Raw genomic sequence first — 25,302 nt, 5'->3', positions numbered from 1 at the left:
TAGCTTAAGGTCCATTTTCATACATTTTGTTTCACCTTTAATCTGGGTAACTAAACAAGTATTGACAAGTAAAGAATTTAAATTCACGTCTAGTTAGTGATTAGTTCTCGCAGTTGAAAGAAAAACGTAAAAATAATTAATATGCATGGATATTTCGGCCTTTAAAATTTAATATGACGAAATTTTAAAGTTACCCAGATTAAAGGTGAAACAAAATGTATGAAAATGGACCTTAAGCTACCACCTTAAGTACACGACCTATAAAATGAAATATTCCTTAAATATATTAATGTTAATCTGACATTCAGTTATTTCGCTCGCCACCTAATATCCCGACATTACAAGTGTATTAAAAACATCCTCCATCAATGGATATTGAATTGAAAACGTGTTATGACAGGTTTCCGACGGTCCAGAAGTGGAAGCGCCGACGTTCGACCGCAGCACGAAGCCGGGCCGCCTGCCCATCGCTGATCTGCAGCATCGCGACTTCCAGCCCGTGTGGGGAGACGTCGTGAGTAACATTTACTTTGAATATAAATGAAGCACATGATAGTAAACGTAGCTATAATGGCTGCATTAATTCGGACCGTAGCTCCACGATAGACGACGTGTTACGTATAATATTTAAAGTTTTACGTATTGTACAAAAACCACTGAATCAATTATTCACTAACTTATAAAATTTATACGCAAACACCTGAGTTCTTCTTGTTTTTCTATGTGTAGTAAGACAATTAAAATTTACTGTCGTCTACATTTTTATTAAAATATTGACTTTCAGAAGAAGATAAGAATGTTATACTTAGAGCTTTTTGGCAAGACTCTTATCATATTTTAGTACTTAATATTTTTTTATTATTAACTTTAGATTTTATCCTCAAATACCTACAAAAAACATCAACCTGTATATACAAATCGTAATCGATTGATCTCGAATAATTAAAATGAAAGGTCCAATTTGTGCGTTATAGTAATTACTAGAAATGTCTATGCGTCGAACGTGGGTGAGTCATGGCGTCACCACAGCCGGTGCAGTGCGACCGCGCTTAGAGCTTACATACTCTAAACCAGGGATGTTATGGATGTGAAATTTCGGATTTGGATACAGATATAGGAATAAAATTATATCGTTTTCGGATACGGTTACGGATATGTAATTATTTCGGATTATCCGATAGTTTCGGTTACGGAGCTCCATAACATATCTGCTCTAAACGCGGTTTTTTATGAAGCACTAACTTTTGCTCGCGGCTTAGCCCGCGTGCGGGAGTTTTCCGGGATAAAAGTCCCGCTATATATTTTCCCGGGATAGAAAGTAGCCTTTAATCTTGCCAGAGTCTCAAACTATCTCCATACAAAATTTCATAAAAATCCGTTCACTTGATTTTGAGAAAATCGATAACGTACAGACAGACAGAAAAGGAGACTTTGTTTTATAATACGCATAGATGTTAAATAATATGTACAGATAGTTTCATACACGTACTTACCTTATGTTACGTGATATACGGCCATAAACCGTCAATAAAAGAATATGGATGCACTGCTCGCAGTATTGGAAATAGGGGTAAAATATGTTTTAGCCACAATATAATTTGCTCAACCACATGAGATACTCCTTTCACGTCGGTTTTATATATGCAACATTCGATAGGGTCTGTCGTTTGTGGTATAAAACATATACTTTACATCTTCTTTCTCCTTTTCTTATCTAATCCTATAAAATTACAACCGCTTGATGTATTTCGATGGAATTTTTCATGTGGTTTGACCGTGTCCTACATTATCTGACCTTTTCCTAAAAAGCCTTTGACGCGAGCGGAGCCCAGAGAAAAACCAACTGTATATATAAAATGATAAATAAATGCAATATTGAACGTGCATTCTGCACCGAGTGCACACTTGTTACGTAGGCGGATAGTCAGGTCGGAATGCGTGGCCGCATCGGAGTCAAGGCAAGGAATCCCCACGCGTGCCTAATCCGCCACGTTTACAAGCAAACGTGCCCGCGGCTCGCGCACTGACACACTACAGTGACGACACACGCATTTAACTAAACGCCATTTACAATACACGATCCTAATTGCTTTTTCGATCTATCTCTAAAATTGACCAATCAGAACAGAGTATTTTTTGACATGCGTACAAATGAGTTGTTTTGATTGGTTCATTTTCGGGATCGGATTGAAGATTGAGATTGGGATCATTTAGTGAAAACGGCTATATGTGCCGCGAATTAATGGCTACAGTTTGGCATGACCAGCTTCGACTGCAATTAGAAGGTAGAAATTAGAATAGATATAGAGTTTAGTATGGGGTACGAGGTTTATTAATGTACCTTCGCCACTGTTTGCTGTTGTGCAAATTATAGTCACTGGCCTGTGACTGATTAGAGTCAGCAAGATCCACATAAGGCCCATAGTGTTAGATAGGCCAGGTGACATAACAGCTTGCATTAAAATGTTGCATTGCGTGTTTTGAGAGTAAGCCAGAGACCCAAACTCCTGGGGACTAATTATAGTCAGCACGATCTACATAAGGCCCATTATGTCATATAGTGCTGGTGACATTACAGGTTGCATTAAAATGTTGCATAGCATATTTTGGGAGGAAGCCAGAGACCCAAACTCCGTGCTTTCATTAATTGCTGTTCTCTTTATATCTAAAACTGGATGCTTGTTGTAACATTGTGGATGTTTATAAGCAGTGGAGTTCACATATCAATTGGTTTACTCATTTTACTTATCTGACTAATAAATCCGAAAGTTTATGAAGATGTTTGTATGTTGAAACAACTTAACGGATTTGGATTAGATTTGGCACACGGGATCATGTCCTGGATTAATACATAGCCTACGTTTATCCCTCGCCACTTCTTTTACGATTGCCTCGGTAGCGTAGTTGTACTGCATGCGCGGTACGGCAGCACTCTGAGGTCCTAGATTCGAATCCCGGGTTGGTTAAGTTAGTTTTGAGTTTTTCTGCTCAGTATTAGCCCAGAATCTGCCCGATATGACGATAGGCTTGCCCTCTGTCACATCATGGGACGAAACACACTTGGCGAAAAGTGGATGCCTGGTTGCGCCTCTGCATACCCCTTCAGGGATAAATGCGTGATGTGTGTTTGTTCGTACGTTTATCCCGACAATTTGCTCCTATAGGATTTTTTTTTTTTTATTGATGCCGCTGCCTTCCTCCACATGACCCTATAAATCACTAAACTTATTTAGGGTCTTTTGCACCGGAAAAGGCTTTTCACGCAGGAAAAGCCGGGAGCAACACCTTTGTTACAATATGCGCCGTCACGTGTTATTGCTTCTCCCAAAACGCACGTGTCCGTCCGAATCTTGGTTTGTCTGACCCGCGTCGTTGACCGCACACGGCGACGCACGCGGCTCGTTATTGCAAGGGCTTCGCTAATCGCGGATTATTCGTTTGTTTCGGCCATTGTGGCACGTGGACTGTCATGTTTGGAGTTGTGACCATATTTGGTCATATGTGAATGTCAGTGAAGATGTTTGGAGGTATTTTTTTTTATTTGACACTTAAAAATGACTTTTGGATTTATATGTAATCTACTTTTAATTCCGGAAAAGGCTGATAATACATCAGCCTTAATCCATTGACGTATATTCTATAGATACGAACGTCCATATAAACTATTTGTTCAAACTCTGAACAATAGAGCAACCAAAACGTCACTGTTGTAACCTATTTATTCACTTGAACAACAAATAATTTTACTTATTTGACTCATATTTTTTATTCACATCCAGGTTTACACTTAGACTCGAGTTGTTATATCATGAGCGCCACTCTGTACACAACCACAAGCTGTCAATATTGACCATACTAAAGTCAGTGTGAATGGATTGCAGTTCAATTCAGTTGAACACAGTGAATGTTTGGAACGCCAAATCTAGTACATAGTACATATATATCGATGGCTAGTTTACAATAAATATCTCCTACCAACTTGTGTATCGAAGTAGTCGCAACATGCAATTAAAACAAGGGATGGCATCAGAAAATTAACCCCATAGGAATTACAAGTACATGCAGACATTATCTGCAGATCCTATTAACGTAAAAGCTTGTTCATCAAATGACAAACGATGGTTAACAATGTCATATAAAATGGTGCTGCACGTTTGGATCATCAGTCGTTTGTCATTAGCAGAAGGTAGACTAACAGGCTGATGGTCACGTGTGAATATTCACCATCCCTTATAATAACCCTCACTTCTGATCGTTGAGGAATTGATAGGGGAGAAAGAGGGAAGATTTTTGGCTTATGCAATTTAACTTTAGCCAAGAAAATACAAAAACTAACTTTCTAATTGATGCCGGTTCAGTAAGACAGAGAAAGGTGCCGCCCGATCGAAGCGAAACACGAAAGTATAATCTATACTTATTATAAAACAAAGTCGACTTATCTGTCTGTCTGTATGTTATCGATTTTCTCAAAATCTACAGAACGGATTTTTATGAAATTTGGTTATGAGATAGTTTAAGACCCTGGGAAGGTTATAGGCTACTTTCTATTCCGGGAAAATGTGTAGCGAGACTTTTATCTCGGGAAAACTCTTTCATGCAGGCTAAGCCGCGAGCAAAAGCTAGTAGTAATATAAAAAGGTATTGTTTGGGTTTGTTGACCACTACCTAATAATATTCGATAAATACTTTCTCCTATAATAGCTATACCATCCCTCAGCCTTTTAGATAAATTATTATTTATTATTCCGACAACTTTTGCATAGACAAAAGCTAGTCTATCACACTTTTACATAAACAAAACCTTTCTAATACATTACCTCCACTACAAGGTCTACATCACAAACAACAAACGCAAACGACACAGACCGACAAACAAGTCCATACTTTAAGTAAAAACGTTGAAAATATAAAGTCAAAGGTTTGTGTACGCAGCGCAAAAGACGGCGCGCGGTGCAATCAATCACCCGGCGCGCTGGTTATCGGTGTGCACTGACGATTTACTGACCACCAGCGTGATGGTGACTTGAAGTGGTCAGGGTGACCATGTATATGTAAACTTTGGTGTTTTGCTACCATAGATTTTTTTTATGAATATTCCTGGTATGTTTTGGCGCTGAATGGGTATGGACTTTTTATCCTACAAAAAAAAACTTTGGTGTTTTGTTACCATATATTTTTTTTAAGAATATTCATGATATATTTTGGCGCTGAATGGGAATGGACTTTTTATCCTACAAAAATGTTTCTTGAGCATTATTATCTTTGTGATAGTTTCTTCTGAGTTGCGTAGGCTAATTATGACACAAAAAGCTTGCTTAACTTAAAATTGAAGTTCTATTCTCACGCTTAGCTAAACAGCAGTTATAAAAGTATAAAAAACCTTTGTAAAAAAATATAAATATTGTTTAGTTTTTTTTTTCATATAATACAGTATGTATTGTTTTTTCTAAGATCAAAATACAATTAACTCGTACACATGTAGCAATAATTATCTCCGCCCACTCGTACAATGGTCACCCCTCGCCACCCTCGCCACCCCATGCCAACGAGACGGCGGCAACACACGTGAGCGTCAGTGCCGCAACAGCTACACCAATGGACGCACGTTCGAAAAAAAATACAAAAAACGTCACCAGAAAAAAATAAAACGTAAAAAAGCAACAAATTCACGTAAAAAATCACCAAAAAGGTTTAATAAGATATAAAAAAAATTGTGGGTAGAAAGAAATGTTTGTAACGCTTTTGTCTACATTGTTTATGTTTTACCTGATAGTGTTGCTTGTTTTGGTGTTTCCGATGTCGACACACGTCAAGTCGAACTTGTTTTGTCGTGAGAATTGAGGAACGTTCAACAAACTCAACAATTTAGTGATTAAAAAGGGAATAGACCGTGAATTAACGTTAAACATAGTAAAAAAAATTGTGTATTCTGCAAACTGAAAATTGTACATTATTGTGTGAAGTAAAAAACAAAAAAGAATTCCGTATTTACGAATAAAAAATATAGTGTAAAACAATAAAAAATACAGAAAAAACAGTTCCTAAGTGTTGCCACATTATAAAAACATAAGTGTTGAAAAAAAAAAACAATTTAAAAGTGATACGAAAGTGGTAGTAAAGTGTTGAAAATACTCCGCTACGAGCCGAGATGCATCCCAGTGGATACAGCTAACATGGTTCTCAAGGTCAAGGTCAGGCTCAAGTACTCGCAGAACCACATAGTATGGCTCTTCAAACGAGTAAGTTTAACATTATATAGGTTTTATATTTTTCGTATGTAAAATACCTTTTCCAGACGTTTTAAAAATATTCCAAAGCAGCATGTTAGCTGCCTGTGGCCATAGACAAGATCCCTTTAACTGTAATAATGATTGTATTTACTATAAAGGCGTCTTCTCTTCGACCCCTACCATATAGCTGAAGTTAATGGGCCTCCACGATTTGATACTATCAGGTGGCCACACAGCTCTTGCGTCCATACAGGCATTAAATGTTACCTTTTAATTTAGATCATGCACTAAAAACCAAAATAAATAAACCCGCCTATTAGAAAAGATGATAAAACCGCCTAATGAAATGTTAAAATAAAAATGTATTATTACCGCCATCTATCGATTGCAGTTTATCCTTGAAAAGTTAAGATAAGATAGGGCGAAAATTAACCAATTAGTAATTAGACATTAAAATAAAGGGTGGGTTGTATAGACCATGGACATTCCTTTTAGAAAGTCGATCAAGTATTCATGTTTTTATTAAAACTGGTATACCATGTGTTGCAAATGAAGGGTATTAATTATGACCTATAATAGGAGTAATTTGCTGATTATTAGTAAAATAAGTTTTGAAAAATGCAATATTATTTTTAGTCCTAATTAATTAAAAGATGTCATGTGATTTTCAACAGAGCACACTTATCTATCCACAGCATATAATTTTGTAAATATGTAATCGTTTTCAAGTAAATTATCATACACACAAATTAAAATTACATGATTTTCTCATTAAATAATGAATTACAAATCACATATTTTATAATAAGGTTCAATTTTGATACCGCAATTCCGTAACAGCCTGTATATGTTCCCAAAATAAAACCTAACGTCACCCAGTTGCAACCAACCGTCAACCATAATTAAACGAGCTATAATATATTTCTGGCCTGTGAAAATAAACCACCTTAACACTTCATGTCCAAGGAAATGATAAACACACCCCTGCCCCTTATACGCGGTGTTATTTAAAACAAAAGGTCAGGTCCAAGGGCAAGCCAAGGTCCCCCCTTACGCGAAACAGTTATGTATAAATTACACATAGATTATATCAATTTAATACCACAATGTAATAAACACGAAACTCGAGTTAGTATAAGCCATCTTGCTAGGTAAGTGTATGCGAGTTGCGAGTCATGGATAGGTTGTATTATATATCAAGGATTTTGTTTCTTTTTTAGGTATTATTAAAGGTACCTAAATATGTTTTGTCTTGTTTTATACATAACTAATAAATAACTTTCGTTCTTTCTTTGAATTTTATTTATCAGAAGTGCGCAAACTCTGTTAGGCCTGTCTGAGAATTGCATAAATATTTGTATATATATCTGATATATTATGTTGGTTGATTATGATTTATAAATACAGCTCTCCAACCAAGTTTATAGCGGTTTCGTAATTTCAACTATTATTAAGTTCTTACTTTAATTTACATACGGTTACTTGGGTCAGTAAATAAAATATTTTTAGGGAATTCATAGAGCAAACCATAGATTTACCGGTTGTAAACTAAGAAACCCTATTTTTCTGTATAAACATACCTATACAACAAAAACATGTTTCATTCAAAAATTGAAAGTTCTACCATCATAAGATTCAGTGGCTTTTATACTATTTTTAAACAGATACAAAACAATACAGATATGTGATTCAACACCATCGATGTATATGTATTACGTACTAGAACTGGCATTCCGAACACTCACTGTATTGAACTGAAGTGTTCTGCAATCCGGTATTAGTTGCCATTTTACTTATACTCTAAAGCGCTTCAACACTACATGTTTAAAGTTTGGTTAGACGACGATTGATGTTTTAGCGCTGCAGCGAACTTTAGATCTAACTCCAGACTTTGAACAAATAGTTGATGGACGTTCGTGTCTATAGAATATACATCAATGTTCGACACCAATCTCTATCTACTATCTAAGACCGTGCCTCATCAAACCGTCTGTCCAGGGTCGCGGCCTCACCGGACTCAAGAACCTGGGCAACACGTGCTACATGAACTCCATCATCCAGTGCCTGAACAACACCGCATTCCTCGTCTCCTACTTCTGCAACGGACAGTATCTCGAACACGTCAACAGGTGGGTGGCTTTCGATCTTGGATGAGATAGAATTTAGAGCAGAGATTTTTACTCTACCTATTTCAAAATTTTACTAGTTACAGTAGTTACGAATTGTGGAGCCCCATTTTTGGTCATGCCAACATAGACCCCCGTTAAGTCTCCCGCGGTCTCTGGGGGTCCACCTGGACCACTTTGGGAATCAATGCTTTAGAGCAAGGATGGCGAATCCTTAATGCTTAGCGTGACATTATTTATAAAAAAAAATGGCTTGTAACGTGCCTACCAGGACCAGTTTTATCTATCCAAGTGCCCCTTTTTAGCAACGCGACGTTTGTTATGACCCTACTATATTTTTGTTTGGCTTATTATTGCCCGAATTATTTTGTCACGTGCCACTACTGGCACGTGTGCCATTGGTTCGCCATCCCTACTTTAGAGTGAGATTTATGGATCAAACTGCCCTTCGAATAATCCAAAGGGGAGGAAGGTCTTTTTTTCCTGGCACGGCAAAGTGAAAGCACAGCACCTGATGATACGCGCGATGCCGTCCAGATAAAGTGTGGAATGGCAATTAAGCCTGGTTTAATTTATAAACCGAGTGCCTGTGTCAATAATATTTAGACACTCGTAACGTGAATCACTGGTTTATGGATCTTATCGTAGTCTAACTATCCCTTGAAAATCCATGTGTATACCTAAGGAGTGCTCACCTGCTTGGCTGTGCTTCTGACATTGTAAAGTCTATAGGCGGCGGATGCTGCTTACCATCAGGCGGACCGCTAGCTCGTGTGCCTACTTGGAAATTAAAAAAAGAATCATCTGAGAGCTCGTTCACCCCGCTAGGCTATCTTTGCATATCGACGGTTAAAAGGCTAATTGACTTAAGCGACATTATTTGCGACACAAGTTTCATATTTAAAATATATAAAATCAGTACATTTTTCTATGTTTTTTTTTACCTAGTTAAATTTTTTCGAATAACAATGTCGCTTAAGTCTTTTAATAGTCGATATTATTCCAAGTTCCAACCGACAAATAATCTTGTGTGTTAAATTCTCCAACTAAAAGATATAGAAATCGTTTGTAATTACAGGTTTACTTTGTTTACTATTTAATTATGGCATAACCAATTAACCCTTGGGGCTTTAGGGCTCGTTGGAAACGTTGTTAAGGACATATTAATTATCTTTTGAAATGTCCGAGACATACAATGTCGTTGAATCCACTGTGTATTCAAGTATTAATTAATTGCAAAATAGTAAATGTACAGAACCCTTATAAGCTTTTAAAAATTGCATTACAATTGTAGTCTTCATACGTGCCTTTATTCCAGAGTTTTTTAAGACCTGAAAGCCTGTATCACCTTACTCTAGCTTACCGTTTAAACTAAGCTCATACAGCCATTTTGATATTGCGTTAATAAATGAAACCTCATCTCCTCTCTAAATTTGCTGACAAAAAACATCCTTGAATATAAAAAATATTTTTGCTATAAATCGGGGTGTTAGTATAGAGGTTCTGTGTGAGCAGGTCGCACAGCACGCGCGGCGCCATCGCGGAGGAGCTCGCCGCCGTCGTGCGCGCGCTGTGGTCCGGGCAGTACCGGTTCATCGCCACCAGGGACCTGCGGGTACGGCACTACACCACTCACTACACCGCTGACTGTACCACTCACTACACCACTCACTACACCACTCACTACACCACTCACTACACTTCTCACTATACCGCTCACTACAACACTCACTACAACACTCACTACACCGCTCAATACACCGCACACTACACCACTCACTACACCACTCACTACACCACTCACTACACCACTCACTACACCACTCACTACACCACTCACTACACCACTCACGGAACTATTGGTAGTCATCACTTGTTGTTGCATGTCAAAAATTTACAAAACCTAACCGAACCGCTAAATTGTCTATACATAAAAATATACAGTAAAACCCGTTTAAGACGATTTCACAGGGACTCAACCAAAAACGTGTCTTAAGCGGGAAAGCGTATTATGCGGGATATAGGGAAATAAAAAACGGACCTACTACATACGTATGTATTAATATTAGATATTGAATTGTACATTTAAAAATTATGGACGTTATATAAAATGCCGTGTATCTATCACTTTATTTAAAACTAGCTTCCGCCCGCAGCTTCGCCCGCGTGGATTTCGGACTTCAAAAATGGAGGAGGTGCTCAATTTGTCGGGATGTTTTTTTAATGTATGGTGGTATGCAGGTGGTCCGATTGTCCAGTCAGGGTCTGATGATGGGATCCTGGTGAAATCGAAGGAACTCCTTTAATATTATAGGCAAACCTATGACGATTTCGGTATTTTATATAGCATAGCTGTTGTCCGCGACTTCGTCCGCTTTTCCGTCGTTTTTCGTAAAAAAAAGTAGCCTATGTCCTTCCTCACGGTTCAGTAGTTTTGATGCAACAGACAGATTAACTTTCGTATTTTAGTAGGGAAATATAATATGTCAATCTACAAATATCGCAATACGGAACCGCACAATATTATTGTTAATAGCTGTGCCCGCGACTCCGTCAGCGTCTGAGAGTGTTATAAGCTTCGAACTGCTAGGCTATCGGGAGTTACACGTGTTATTGTGAGTCAACCATAAAAGATAGACATATGCTGTCGTGGGATATTTTTTACATAATTTTAAGGAGAACATTTCCGTCATACATGATTTCTGTGTAGCTTTAACCATTAAGGTTGCACACGCGACGGAAGCTTAAAAATGGAGTAATTTCTCCCGTTTTCCCAACATTTCCCTTCACTGCTCTGCTCCTATTAATTGTAGCGTGATGAAAAGTATACTATAACCAGTACAGGGGCATGACAAATAATTGTACCAAGTTTCGTTAAAATCCGTCGAGTAGTTTTTGTTTCTATAACGGTTATACAGACAGACAGACAGACAAAAATTTTACTCATTGCATTTTTGGCATCAGTATCGATCCCTAGGGGGTGACCCCTGATAGTTATTTTGGAAATATATTTCATGTACAGAATTGCCCTCTCTACAGATTTATTATAAGTATAGAATAGATATAGATATAGATAATCACTTATTTTAGTTTGACAAAAAGATTTTGAGGCATTAGCAATTACAAGATTTTCAACGTAATTTAACTTTTGTAGTGCGTCTTCGCTTTGATTCAAAGAAGTTACATAGCGTCGTAAATCATTAACTGCTGATAATGCCTGGGCGTGTGACAAAATCGGAGTTGACTCATCTCCTTGGTCATTATCACTTTCAGCCTCTTCTTGTGTGTTATTTAGCACAACAGCCGCAAAGGTAATATGTGTTGGCGTTAGGGCGTATTAAACGGGATGACGAATCGTATTATGCGTTAAAGAATGTATCAAAACATGTCTCAAGTTGCAGGGACTGATGCAAAATGGCGTATTATGCGAGAAATCGTATTAAGCGTGATCGTATTAAACGGGTTCTACTGTATATTCAGTAAATATCGACACGTTCACTGCACCACTTGTTCATCGCACAAAAGTTTTTTTTTACACATCTTAATACAAACACGCGGGGCGGTGTCGCAAGAATAAAAGAAATGTGAATGATTATAGAACGAGGTGGGCAAACATCAGCGCGCGTTCCGTGGCTGCGAGCAACAGGACTCGCACGAGTTCCTCACCATCCTCATGGACTGGCTCCACCTCGACCTGCAGTTCACCATCACAGTGCCGCCGCACAAGGTAACACAACTATATTGTACGGTTGACAAGCTATGATAAAACATTTATTTTGTCCCCCATGATGTGATGACGAGCAAGTCTATCGCTATATTCCAAGCTCCGACCTAATACTGATTAGAAAAATAATATTATTTAGCTCGATCCGAGATTTAAACCCAGGACTCATAACAGTGTCATGCGTGCTAACAATACAACTACGCCATCAAGGCGGTTTCCAAAATTCTTTAATTATTTTATTTTCGTTTAATAATAAGCCCCAAGACTGTAGGAACTAGGAACACCACTTACAACTTTGAATTACATACAAGTTCATAGTAAATCATGATCCTGATAAATGTTAGTACGTGCTATATTAGAAGTGAGAGCGTCATTTCCCGTTGCAATTCAATTGTATAAGCAAGCATTAAGCGTATTATTGGTCCCGCTACAGGACAGCCTGCCGGCGTCGGAGAAGGCGTGGTACGAGTACACGAAGTCGAAGGAGAGCCTGATCCTGCGGCTGTTCTACGGCCAGATCAAGTCGACGGTGCGCTGCACGGTGTGCGGCAAGCAGAGCGTCACCTACGAGTCCTTCTCCAACCTGTCGCTGGAGCTGCCCGCCAACGCCAACCGCTGCACGCTCAGTGTCAGTAACGGCCACCTCCACTGATATCATCCCTTATAGTTTTGAGTCAGCGTTATTAAGATTTTTTGTTATCATAATCATTAAGTTTCCTATTGTTGTCCTTATCTTTATTGATATCATCCCCGTCCTGAACTATTCTTTATACGTCATTATCGTTATCATCATTTTTTAATATAATCATCAACACAATAATTGTTGCTATTATTATATTTCATTCCCGTCTAATCACTATTTGGTTAGTCTTAACTAAAAAACAATTTTAACTTGCAGGATTGCCTAAAACTATACCTCAACGGCGAGCCGATACCGGGCTGGAACTGTCCCAATTGCAAGGAGAAGCGGGATGCTGTGAAGAAATTAGACATCTCCCGGCTGCCCCCGGTGCTGGTGATCCACTTCAAACGGTTCTACGTGGACCCCAAGGAGTACATGTGCAATGCCTACAGGAAGAAGCAGACGTACATCGACTTCCCGCTGGAAGACCTGGATATGAGGCAGTTCGCTCTGCACTGTCCCAGTAATCACCTGTACAACTTGTATGCCGTGTCCAACCATTACGGGTCCATGGAGGGCGGACATTACACCGCGTATTGCAAGAGCAGCGTGTATGGGAAGTGAGTATATTCAATATTATTAGAAATATGTTTTAACTTTAAATTTTTGGGGCTTGAATGGTTTGAACTCCAGTTATATGGCGCGGGCGCAGGAAACAAGCAATATGTTAATAATGTTTTGGTCGAGACCTGATATACAATGTGGTGTATAACTTTTTGGTCCTTCAACCCGTCCTGGCTCGAATGTTAACGTGTCATAAAAAATACAATAATTGTTATTCCCAGATGGTACAAATACGACGATCACGTGGTGACGGAGATCCCGTCGAGCGAGGTGAAGTCCAGCGCCGCCTACATCCTGTTCTACACGTCGTGCTCGCACGCGCGGCCCGCGTGATGCGCCACTCGCACCACTCGCGCCACTCATACTCGCACCACACTCGCCCGCAACTCACCGATAGATACCCGCGAACACGCTAGGTTGCGTTTACAGACCAATTAAAAAGTTCCGGGAACACGTTCTAGATGGCGTTGTTATAGTGTACTCAAAACCAGCTGATGTCACCGAGCTCAGTAATAATATACGCTAGATGGCGTTAGTGCAGAAAGTTAATAACTACCCTACAATTTAAGTATGAAATAGACTGAATGTGTTTTTCTATTTGGTCTTATGTGATTAAATTAGGGCCGGCGAAATTATTGCTTCGCGACATTGTAACGCACTGCATCGACTGTAGTGCTTTGCCGGCATACTGGCATAAATTCAATAAATGTTAGATGTCTATAAATCAAATAAACTACCCTCATAATTGCATATAAAGTTCGGTATCTAATAGCACGAGCAGGTAGTTCGCGAGCCGTGCGCTAGATGTCACTGTGTATAGTGCGCTAGTTTTCACGCCTACCCACATTGCGTAGTGAGTGTCCGTCGTGTCGCAGGACGAGGACGGCTGCGTGTCGGATCTAGGAACTGTCGCGACGCGCTGTGGTCTAAGTTATTCGTTGTTCACACATGTCTGGAATACGCACGCTACAATTACAAAAGCATGCTCGTTAAGTAAATTTACATTCATAAAAGGCATGCTTTTTATTAGCATGCGTATTCCAAACTCTATACTTAATGATTGTTGTGATTATTTAATTTATTATAGTTAACGCTTAGTCGGGGCTTACGATCAGGCCTTGTAGTAATCTTTGGTTTCCGAATGTGACTGAAAGAGGTAACTATCTAGTGATACGCAAAAATCACAAGTCTGTATGTTTGTTTGGGTATAGACGGGATATTTTCGTTAAAATCCGCCTCATGGTGATATAAAATTTTTATTGTTGGCTACAACATCTTGCGTTCTTTATGATTTCGAATCGTTATGTTTCTTGCCTTGTATTAGTGTTGTCTAGAGCTTATTAAAATAGGGATTCATTATTTTCGTGTACATAATGTTGTATTTAGAATTTGTGACTAAAATCACATTTAATTTAGATTCTTATATTGGATATTTAAATATCTCTGTTAGACAACACTAATTTTATTTATATCTAATTTCTTTTCTATGCAAGTTATTTATCTACACTGTGTAGTCGCTCAGTTAAAGGGATCTGCGATCCCACACTTCATTCCTGTAATAATGAGCCAGCGATATTTCAATTGGCCATATTGTCTTACCACTTATATGTAAATGTACTATTATTTATTTTTATAACGAAATTACTCGGTTATATATAAATTGAGCTAGAAGCTTTTGTATGATAGCGGGCATACGTTTTACACTAACTATGTAAAAAGTTATCTAAACTTCGCATCGGATTTGTATCGAATCGCAGTGCCTGATCTATTTTAATGTAAGGCGTTTGACACACTTGCCATCAGCTGCCGTTTATATGTCGCTTAGGACGTTTAAATGGCATTTAGTGTCACAGACGTGTCATATGTGTCACATTTGTGTCAGTTTTAATGATTTAGGTATGATTGTGTAATATTGATGCCAAGTGTGTTAAAATAGATGTAAAAGCCATCCGCGAATAAATTGATAGTGACTTACGATTTGGGGACTTTCTGTTACATTGAATGACTGTTGCGTGTATAATTGTATATAACATACACCGTTTATTGTATGTATAACTTAATGTAAGAAGAAACTTTATTAAATTCTTTGTTAATATACCTGTATGTTTTTATCATCCATTTTTTTACCACTGTGAAACACTACAATATTAAACATTATATACAATAATTACCGAATACAGTTTTAAACAATTTTCGACTATGTGACAGTCTGTCTGTGCAGCCGAATATTTCCGGAACCACCCGATGTCATGGGCTAGTGCAGCAGTACGAACACCATATATGAAGCCACATGATTACAATCAAACAATGACATATAAACACAGAAATGTATCTTTCATCCATAATAATACCAACTACGGTACTATTTATGTTGGAAAAAAGAAAACTGCATTAAAATGAGGTTAACAATAATAGACAATTTAATAAAACAAACACAAGTTGGCTTCTGTCAATATCTGTATATTTTTGGAAACAAAGAATTCATTTGTATACATTTTTACTTGACATCAACTTTCCATATCTCATACAGTATATAAAAGTGCCACAAAAAAATTTAATCCCAGATAACATAATATGTTAAAATTAAAATTATTTGTTTTCATTAGGCAGGCCAGCAAATATGGTGGACAACGAGACAGGTATTACCACAGTTTACCCTTCCACTTATCAAGTGCAGGGTTATTGAAATGCGAAAATTTACGTCATGCCGAATTTTACGATTATCTTCCAAAATTAATAAAAAATCGTGTTTGATATCTCAATTAAACATGGACCAATAAGAAATAAAGTTTTTGCACAATGATCACTTAATATGACTTATCCGAGTTTCTTTTATCTCTCAATCGGCAGAAACTATGAAAATTTTCATGTAATTCGTACATAATAATACTATCAGCCCTGTATTATATACTGTCCCATTGCTGTGCATGGGCCTCCTCTACTATACTGAGAGGGATTGGCCTTAGTCCGCCATACTAGCCTAGAACAAATTAGTAGACCTCACACATACTCAAAATTTCTAGAGATAACTCCTTAGGTATGCAGGTTCCTTCGCGATGTTTTCCTTCACAGTTAACATAAGCAATAATTCACAAAAAATACACACATAATTGTAGAAAAGTCAGAGGTGTGTGCCCTTCGGTTTGAAACTGCAGACATTTGTCTTGGCAGACCATTCCACACCTAACTAGGCTATCGCCACTTTTGAAATTAGGAATTAGATTTTCATCCATAACTAACACTTATTTCAGAATTAAACCCCAACCTCTTTCCAATAGAGAGCTTACATATTCCTTCCCCGTGGCCTGTTTCCGTTCATGAACATGTTCATATCGATGAGCAGGTCCTCATCACCCATGTCCTCATCCTCCTCTTCCTCTATGTTGAAATTATTTCCCTCCATGAGGTTACCTGTAAACAAAGTGATTATAAGCTAGACTTGTCTAAGAGGCCTGTTATGTCTTGTTGCAAATTATAAATGTATATGTACTATGCATGCATATAGAAAGTTTATAATTTTTAATAACAATATATTAATACCAAAAACTTGAAAAATAACCCAAATTAGCTTTCATTTGTGGCTCAAAATAGTGACTTAAAGTCCCACTAAATCTTTCTGAGATTCAAATATGAATTCAGGACAAGTGGAAAATTTCATTAATTTCCATTCTATAGCTTATGTGGTTACTTCTCACAAACATTCATTTATTATATTCTTAAACATTGCTTGCTACTAAAATCCCTAAGTCACAGTAGCAACCCATAACCTCATTTGTACACTAGCACCATTTAAAAAATCAGATTAACAATTACAAATACTCTTCAAAATCAGATTAACAAATACTCTTCAACAGGAACATATTACCAGGTTATTAAGTACTCAATATGTTTATCCAGAACATATTCTTTCATCCACATCCATTAGCAGTTCTAACAAACATCCAAACATAGTAACAAACATTCACATATTTAGAAAAATTAAAGTTGGATTGTGGAATAAACAAAAGTAGCCTTAAAAACCCATCTTACCAAATCCATGATTGTTAACATCCAGGTTGAGTTCCTCATTACACCCCTCATCTATGATGGGCACCTCAAACTCAATGCTGTCTCTCATTCTCCGTCCCAATATTTCATCAGACAGCGGCTTCTCTGGTGCACTGGACTTGTTCTGGAACTTGTCTGCATCTAGCTTCAGTTGTCCCTTCATGCTCTCTAAATGTAATCGTTCAATCTGCAAATGGTATAAAGAAATTATATCACTTCATTACAACTTGTGGCATCCATTCAATCCAATTCCTACCAGCTTCCCTGTTAGGTTTATTTGCATTCAACTTTTTTGCTTTCCGTTACTTTGACTGTGATACATTAACTAAGGCAATTTGTTGTCCTCGGGTGACCTTTTGAAAGATTTCACACATTGCCACTTATAGGACTTATCTCTTTCACTTTAGAAACAAATTTTATAAGATGTGCGAGTTGCTTAACTGTTATTATAAAATATAATAGCTGCGCACAGAACAGCACTCTTCTTTTACAAATATTAGGTACTAAGTCTCAGTGCAAATTCATAAAATATAGTTTGTAGATATTGTGATTTTATATACATAAGGTATTTTCTCATTTTGTCTAAATTCCCAGATATTAAGAATAAGGGAAATTTATTAAACATACTTCTATATATACAATATTAATGTATATTATAGCCCGTTAGTGTGCAACATAAGCCGCATGTAAAAAGGGTGTTAAAATGTTGCTTGTTTATGATTTCTATTGCAATACAATTAACTTTTAATTGAAATACATTATGTGTAAACACGAATACAACATACTTGTAAACAATTTCGTTGGTTTTTTATCTTCGTCAAAGCTTCTTTTATCCATCTTTCTTCGGCTAACAACTGAGATTCCTCGGCAATCCTTTGATTAAGCTTTGGTTGTGCCATTATTAAAAAGGGTATAATATTTCCTACTAAAATTTCCTACGTAACTTATTACTTTATAGAAAATAAACTTTATTTTTCTTTGTTATTTTTGACGTTTAACCCTTGACTAGGACTGCCATCCGTCCGGAAATCCCCGGATTTGTCCTAGGTTGAAGGGTGGCCGTCCGGCAGGGGTTTTAAAACATGCATTCATAATAACCCGCATAAAAGGCACGGCAAAATAGTCGATGATCGAACTCTCCCACCTGTGCCCCCCCGCGTTTTAAAAAATTGTTTTTCAGAGGTGTCCGGGGATAAACCCATATTTCGCCCAAATATCCTGGATTTTTTCTGTGTCGGCAATCGGCATCGGCAATATATGTGATGGTGGTCCTACCATTGACGCCCTCTAGATTCTTACCATGAAGTTAAAAAAATAAAAAAATATATATAAAAAGTTAGTCAAAAAAAAGAATCAGATTTGGTTGCTCAAAAATTATATAAACCTTAAATCTTGTCATTGTTCTGAGCCTAAAATCGTCACAAACTCTACATTGTCTATTTTCTATGCTACCCTACGTGTTATCACTGTTGCCAACTTAGTAGATTTACTACTAAAATAGTAGCGTTTTACCTAATAAAACTTGTTTCCGGAGACTCATTCGGGGTCATCATTTTAAAGGCTGCGTGTTGTTATTAGTTAGTAATAAGTTTTAAGTTTTTTGACCGATGACCGAGAAAGCGTGCCACTGCCACATGGTGATTGGAAACTGGAAATACGTCACTAAGCTGTCAAGAGTAGTGGTAACCGAATGTCCCGAAAATGTAAAGTGACGCGGAGACGGAAGATGCTAAGTCCAAATTATTTTGTCCCGAAGTAAAAGAAAGGACATAACTGGTAGATTCATATTAGACTTTTGGTCATAAATATGTTTATAGCCGTTTTCAATAAACGATCCCAATTGCAAACTTCAACCTGATTTCGAGAAGAAATTAATCAAAATAACTTCTCAGGGAGAAAATCTAAACATTTTACGTATTTTAGCCCATAAGGCAACAATAATAGTGGTGTACACAGAACTTTACTAGAGGAACTACTTATTGCGAAAAATATGCTATTAAAAAATAGCTCCCCAGATAAAGTTAAGAAATTGATATTCCACGTCCAAAAATAAAAGTTAAAAGTAAATAACACTTCAGTGGATTTCTTGTGGATCAGCGAAAGATTTTACTTTTAGTAGTTTGAAGTAATTTTTTGCACGTTCGACAAGAAAAGTTAGCAACATCGATTACCATACATATAGATATTCTATTTACAAGATTATCTACTCCCTTCCGCCACCAATAAAACACGACATAAATTAAATTACACATCAGTCGTAGAAAGTATTTGTTTGTTATAGTTGTGTTGCGCGCTTTAAATACTATCACACAATGAATCACCAATATTCATTGGATTCCGAGAGCGACTACGAAGTATGTCCGCTGAGGGCAAACTCTTGCGCATTACCTTTCGACCCGACCAATATAGAAAACATTATATTATCAATTTGCGACAATTTTGACTTCAAAGTCATTCTAAATGATAATAGGGCCAAAGGCGCGTTGTTGATAACAACCGGGCTTGCATTGGCAGGAGGGCTTATAGGCCGCCATTATGGTGGAAAGGTTGGAGCTATGATCGGTGGGGCAGTTGGAGGTGGCTGTGGACTTGGTATTGTTGGTGAGTGATGTTTAACTTATTTACACTGCTTATAATATGTTTTTACTCGTTATTTTAATTTAGTTCGATGTCACTATATTACATTTTGCATGAATAAAAATATTTTGAGGGTAGATTTACAATAAGGGTTCGTTTTTAAATTTAATATATTTAAAATACCATTATAGATTTATAAAATGTTTATTAACACACAAAATACTATACGATACTTAATTCCACCTACTAAATGTCATTTATTTTCAATTCAGATGGGATGTAGAATCTTGTAACAGGATTTCAGGATTTAAAACTGACACTGATTGGGTTTGTTTGTTATTACATACAAAAATTCCTTTTTCGAGCGTGCAAAATTATTTAAAATTGATGTAAAATTATTTTCAACTTTATATGGTTAAAATGAGTAAATAAATACGCGAAAATTTGAAATAGTCTTGGGAGTAGGCTCAGGGCATAAATACCTAGAAATCGGAGATCAATAAACTAGATTAGAAATAGTCTTGAAAATAGTATTCTTGGTACTTGGTTGTGAAAAATCCTTATGCGTCAATTTTTACTTTTAGAAAGGCGGAAGTATTCGGTATCATACAGCTTAAAAATGGTTTTTATGTAACTAATTATATGTACTGTTTAATGTCTTTGTTTTTTTGACAATAAATGTACAAAATTGACACTGTAACGGAGCTCGTGTGTTATTCACTCAGATTTTTATTCATACCAGACTATAAAAATATCACAAAGATCCTTTTTAGAAGTTACTTAAATTTCTTAATTTTGTATATAACATTTATTAATATGTATAAAAAAAATGTTACATTTATTTATGTTACCGCCAACTGTAAACTTACTTTATATTAATATGTGCTCGTTAAAAAAGTAAATGTCACAGAAACCCTCAAGTTGGTTATTTAATCCGGGCAGCTCGACGCTAGGTTATAAGGTACGGTGAATCCAGCATAGCCGCTTAGTCGCTCTCCACGAAGTTTGGTCGGTAGTAATGAGGCACTTTCTCCGTGAAACCATAAAAGGTTATATTGGAACTGATTATGCCTGAATAGAGCGAGCGTGCATTTTTACGAAAACAATAATCCGACGTAATTCGAGAATGCGAATTTACAATCAGCGAGCATTATGTTACTAATTGCAACCACTTGTAAAATGGGTTTGAGGTCGCTCAAACCCCTTTTACAAGATTCTACATTTAATTCAATAGTTGAAGATATTTTTTTTCATTGCGATAAAAACCCCGAACGTGTTAACTTTTGGGATTTTTTTTTCTGCATACGCCAAATTTTATACTAAAACGGCCGGATCACGACGCAATGACTCGCTCCGCCGACCCGCCAACTGCAATTTGGATGCCGTCCATTAGAAGACCCCATGATTGTATCGCTCATAAAACCTATATGGAAATGCCCCTTACTTATTTGTAAATGTCATTGCCTGCATTAAGGTCAAAAATATATTGTAACTAGCTTTTGCTCGCGGCTTCGCCTGCGTGAAGGAGTTTTCCGGGATAAAAGACACGCTAAAAAAGTATCCAATTTAATTACTTATATTTATGACTCACTATTTTGGTCATAGTGGCTTCCATATAAAAGGTAGATATGTGCTGTCGCGGACTTTTATTTAGAACTATTTAAGACAAATAATCTTAGGGTACATCATCTTTGTGTAACTCCAACAATTTAGGCAGCGTACTCCAAGATAGCATTTTTTCCGACTTACTTGTCATGTATCGTTATATTATGACCAAATGACACAAAAACATTATAAATTGTAGCCTATGTGTTATTCTGATGTATAACCAATATTACTATAAAGTTACATCCAAATCCTTTCAGTAGTTTTTTCGTGAAAGGGAAACAAACATACATACATACATACGAACATACATCCATCCTCACAAACTTTCGCATTTATAATATTAGTAGGATAAGATTCTCTTTTGGTCAATGTATTATTACTACATATTTTATTATTTTATTTATTATTTTAGTAACAAAAAATCTAATTTCTTACATTTATCATACCCTCCACCAAAAATCCGGGAATTCTGAAATCAAAACACTAGCAAAATAATGTTTGTTTCCTTCCCAGCTGTATCCATGCGAGAAATATGGCAAGACGTCAAAGAGAAATTATCGGAGCTATTCGACATCGTGTATGATTACCTCGCGGGTTTGGGTCTTGACGACTATCGCAGGGCGGCCATGTTCCTCACCAACCACAGCGGGACCAGCGCGCAACTCGCCATGGTTATCTTGGAGACTGCATCCAGCATCCTCGGTAAACAGATCACATCTCGACTGGCTGTTGCTTAACTTAAATATACTTTACTGTTATGTTTTGTGTATAATGCTTTATGAGTATTATGGTAAATTTATAGTTATGATTTATTATTGGACTGTATTAATGTAAGGTATTTTAATATGTTCTTAGTGAAATTATAAAGAAATGAATGAAATTAACAAGTGAATATTGTAAACGGCTGCACCGCATGTATGTTTCAAATGTATACGTCATACATAACACAGGTGGCGAGTGTTCAATTTTTTAATTAGGCATGGGTGCAATTGATAAATATTTTATAGAAATTTATTCTTTATACTGTCACATAACTACATATTTTATTATTTTCCCTTTTCCTTTCCTTCCTTATTTATACTTACTGTTACTTTTATTTTATTTTTAAAATGTTTATCAACTGCTTACGTTTTAGTGCCTAAACTAAAATTGACTTAGTAATGTATTATGATGTTAATGTATTAAGTACATCTGTGATATTATGTTGGCATTAAATTGAATAATAATTATGACTATTGTAAATTAGTTCGTAAGTTATGAATAAATGATAATGTAATAAATAATGTTAAGAAATCCTCAATAAATGTTTTATTCCGAATATGTGTTTTATTTCTTGACACATTTATTTATCTGATTATAATTTATCGATTCAAAAACAAACACATTTTGCAATATACCGATAGGCTTTAATTATCACATTATACCTACATTACAATCAACAGGTAATAAGGTTGAAAAACCTAACAAAAACTATTTAACACAAGTTATATTTCGTCGTGGCGATTCGGGCTTTTTAAAAAGTGTTAAAATGAGAATATATTTGATTTTAAAATATCTTATTACATGTAAAAGAAAAGCCCGGTGGACTCAACCGTCCACACCGAATACAAGCAGAGAACTATTCCGCTGATCCGCTTTTCCAGCAATCTTCCACGACGTCTCCGTCTAGGTTCGTGAATCGCGCCGCGGTTTACACGTTTAAGGATTTTACTTGCACGCGAAACCGTTTCTTCAGACACGATCCTACCGCGACTGCGCCAGTTACTTATATTTCGTCGTGGCGATTCGGGCTTTTTAAAAAGTGTTAAAATGAGAATATATTTGATTTTAAAATATATTATTACATGTAAAAGAAAAGCCCGAATCGCCACGACGAAATATAACTCACACAACGCATTTATTTCCGATAGGATAAGCTGGGGCGGCGTGCCTTGCTTGCATAGTTCGCCAAGAGTGTTTTGTTCTATATGTGATGAGGGCGAGCCTATCGCCATATCGGGTATAAATTCTAGACTCCGGGCTGATACTGAGCAGAATAACCTAATATCACTGCCTGATCCCGGTCTGGAACCAAGGACCCAAGAGCGGTGTTGTACCGCGCGCGCAATACAACCACGTCACTGAGGCACCAAACGCAACCAAGTTTGCACAACAGCCTACTCCTACACAGATATAATGAGTTAGCCTATATATTACAACTTAATCCCTGAAGAGGTAGAGGCATTTAAATATCTTAGATCATTTACTTGACTGTAATACTTATAAGCTTTAACCAAAGTTAAAAAAATTATAAAAGTCGCAAGAGATCGCTGGATGCGGGTCGCTTCCAATAGTATAATCTGGAAATCTTTAGGGGAGGCCCATGTTCAGCAGTGGACATCTTGCGGCTGATGATGATGAAGCTTTAACCAAGATAATAATTACTAATGTGCTATTTTTGGCATTTAGCTATAAATACTAAAATTATTAATATTATTTCATCAATATTTTCTAGGCTCTACCTACTAAGCAGGATTTTTAACTAAGTCTCTAGCAGAATTACGTAAGCCTTGCTGTTATCATTGAGTACTACGTCGTACCTAAGCAAAGTAGGTAATACTGGATATTTATTATCATTATCAGGCGATTGTACCTATACCTATAATGGTATTCAACATTATTTCTATAACATCTCAAAGTGCCATTCTCAACTTCCTCCTCTGAATGGCATGAAAGCGCTATGCTCTCAATCCAGGCCGGGGAAAACTCTTGGGAGTGGAACGGACTATTGAGACGAATCACGAATATCCACAGGTTCAAAACCCAAGGGCAAACACCTCTGACTTTTCTAAATTCACGTGTGCCTTCTTTGTGAATTATCGCTTGCTTTAACGGTACAGAACATCGTGAGGAACCCTGCAACTGAAGAAGTTCTCTATTGAAATTTTTAGGGTGTGTGAAGTGTACCAATCCGCACTAGGTCAGCGTGGTAGATTAAGGCCTAATTCCTCTCATTAGTAAAGGAGGCCCGTGCCCAGCAGTGGGACAGTATATAATACAGGGCTGATACTATTAATATATATTGTACCGTGTACCTTAGCTTCTGGAGCAATTGGACGATTATGGTGAGATACTGCGATCGCCCAATATTCTCTATAACTTTTGCTCGCAGCTTCGCCCGCGTGTAAGAGTTTTCCGGGATAAAAGTTCCGCTATATATTTCACCGGGATGAAGTAGCCTATGTCTTTCTTAGGGTCTCAAACTATCTCCATATAAATTTTCACCAATATCCGTTGGGGAGTTATTGAATTTATTGCGTTCAGACATGGAAACAGATGTGGCTGGGGACTTCGTTTTATACTATAATACTAGGTTTTGCTCGCGGGTTTGACTATTGAAATGTGAACAAATATAGTATTGAGCTCCCTACGGAGTGATAAGGGAGGAGTATGAGTGGCCGTACGTTACGATTCATTCCTCACAGAATTTTCAACTAATACCTATGTATACTTACTTAATTAAAAAATAATTTCCACATGTAAAATAAATATGAAGCGAAGTTAATCCCAAAGAAAGATACATATACAATGTTTGGCATATTACTCATGTGCCCGAATTATTTATCACATGCCACCACTGGCATGTGTGCCATTGGTTCGTCATTCCTGTTAAAGGGAATTTTAAATGTCATAGAGTACTTATAAGTACTTAATTATAATAGTGTAGTGTCCGCTCCTGAGTTAAATGGGGGTAGGTTTTTGTTT

General features: G+C 37.0%; 3 protein-coding genes across 4 annotated transcripts in view; 2 read left to right on the top strand and 1 right to left on the bottom strand.

Annotated features, from left to right (window-relative positions):
- The window catches only part of LOC115444332 (ubiquitin carboxyl-terminal hydrolase 8), a 29,079-nt gene extending 13,656 nt beyond the window's left edge, over positions 1–15,423 (top strand). Inside the window, exons 13-19 of one of the 2 annotated variants that reach the window (XM_037447021.1) lie at positions 401–514; positions 8,229–8,359; positions 9,872–9,971; positions 11,955–12,083; positions 12,514–12,708; positions 12,979–13,322; positions 13,548–15,423. In XM_037447021.1, coding sequence (XP_037302918.1) covers positions 401–514; positions 8,229–8,359; positions 9,872–9,971; positions 11,955–12,083; positions 12,514–12,708; positions 12,979–13,322; positions 13,548–13,659 — 1,125 coding nt within the window. In that variant the 3' untranslated portion in view covers positions 13,660–15,423. Of the gene's footprint in view, positions 1–400; positions 515–6,049; positions 6,240–8,228; positions 8,360–9,871; positions 9,972–11,954; positions 12,084–12,513; positions 12,709–12,978; positions 13,323–13,547 lie in introns of those variants that run through there. The other variant, XM_030170074.2, reaches the window with a different exon arrangement.
- Positions 15,424–15,765: 342 nt separating this feature from the next.
- On the bottom strand, positions 15,766–18,773 carry LOC115444344. Its single transcript, XM_030170093.2, has 3 exons — positions 18,159–18,773; positions 17,356–17,560; positions 15,766–16,737 (listed from the first exon to the last, which is right to left on the bottom strand). Exons 1-3 carry the CDS (start codon positions 18,270–18,272, stop codon positions 16,610–16,612), a joined length of 447 nt encoding a protein of 148 aa, XP_030025953.1. The 5' UTR covers positions 18,273–18,773; the 3' UTR covers positions 15,766–16,609.
- Positions 18,774–19,559: 786 nt separating this feature from the next.
- LOC115444343 lies at positions 19,560–22,876 on the top strand. Its single transcript, XM_030170092.2, has 2 exons — positions 19,560–19,974; positions 22,072–22,876. Exons 1-2 carry the CDS (start codon positions 19,686–19,688, stop codon positions 22,293–22,295), a joined length of 513 nt encoding a protein of 170 aa, XP_030025952.1. The 5' UTR covers positions 19,560–19,685; the 3' UTR covers positions 22,296–22,876.
- The last annotated feature ends 2,426 nt before the right edge of the window (positions 22,877–25,302 follow it).

Source organism: Manduca sexta, chromosome 6 (genome assembly GCF_014839805.1).
Source record: "Manduca sexta isolate Smith_Timp_Sample1 chromosome 6, JHU_Msex_v1.0, whole genome shotgun sequence".
Classification (NCBI taxonomy): domain Eukaryota; kingdom Metazoa; phylum Arthropoda; class Insecta; order Lepidoptera; family Sphingidae; genus Manduca; species Manduca sexta.
This window is presented reverse-complemented; position numbering and strand designations above follow the sequence as displayed.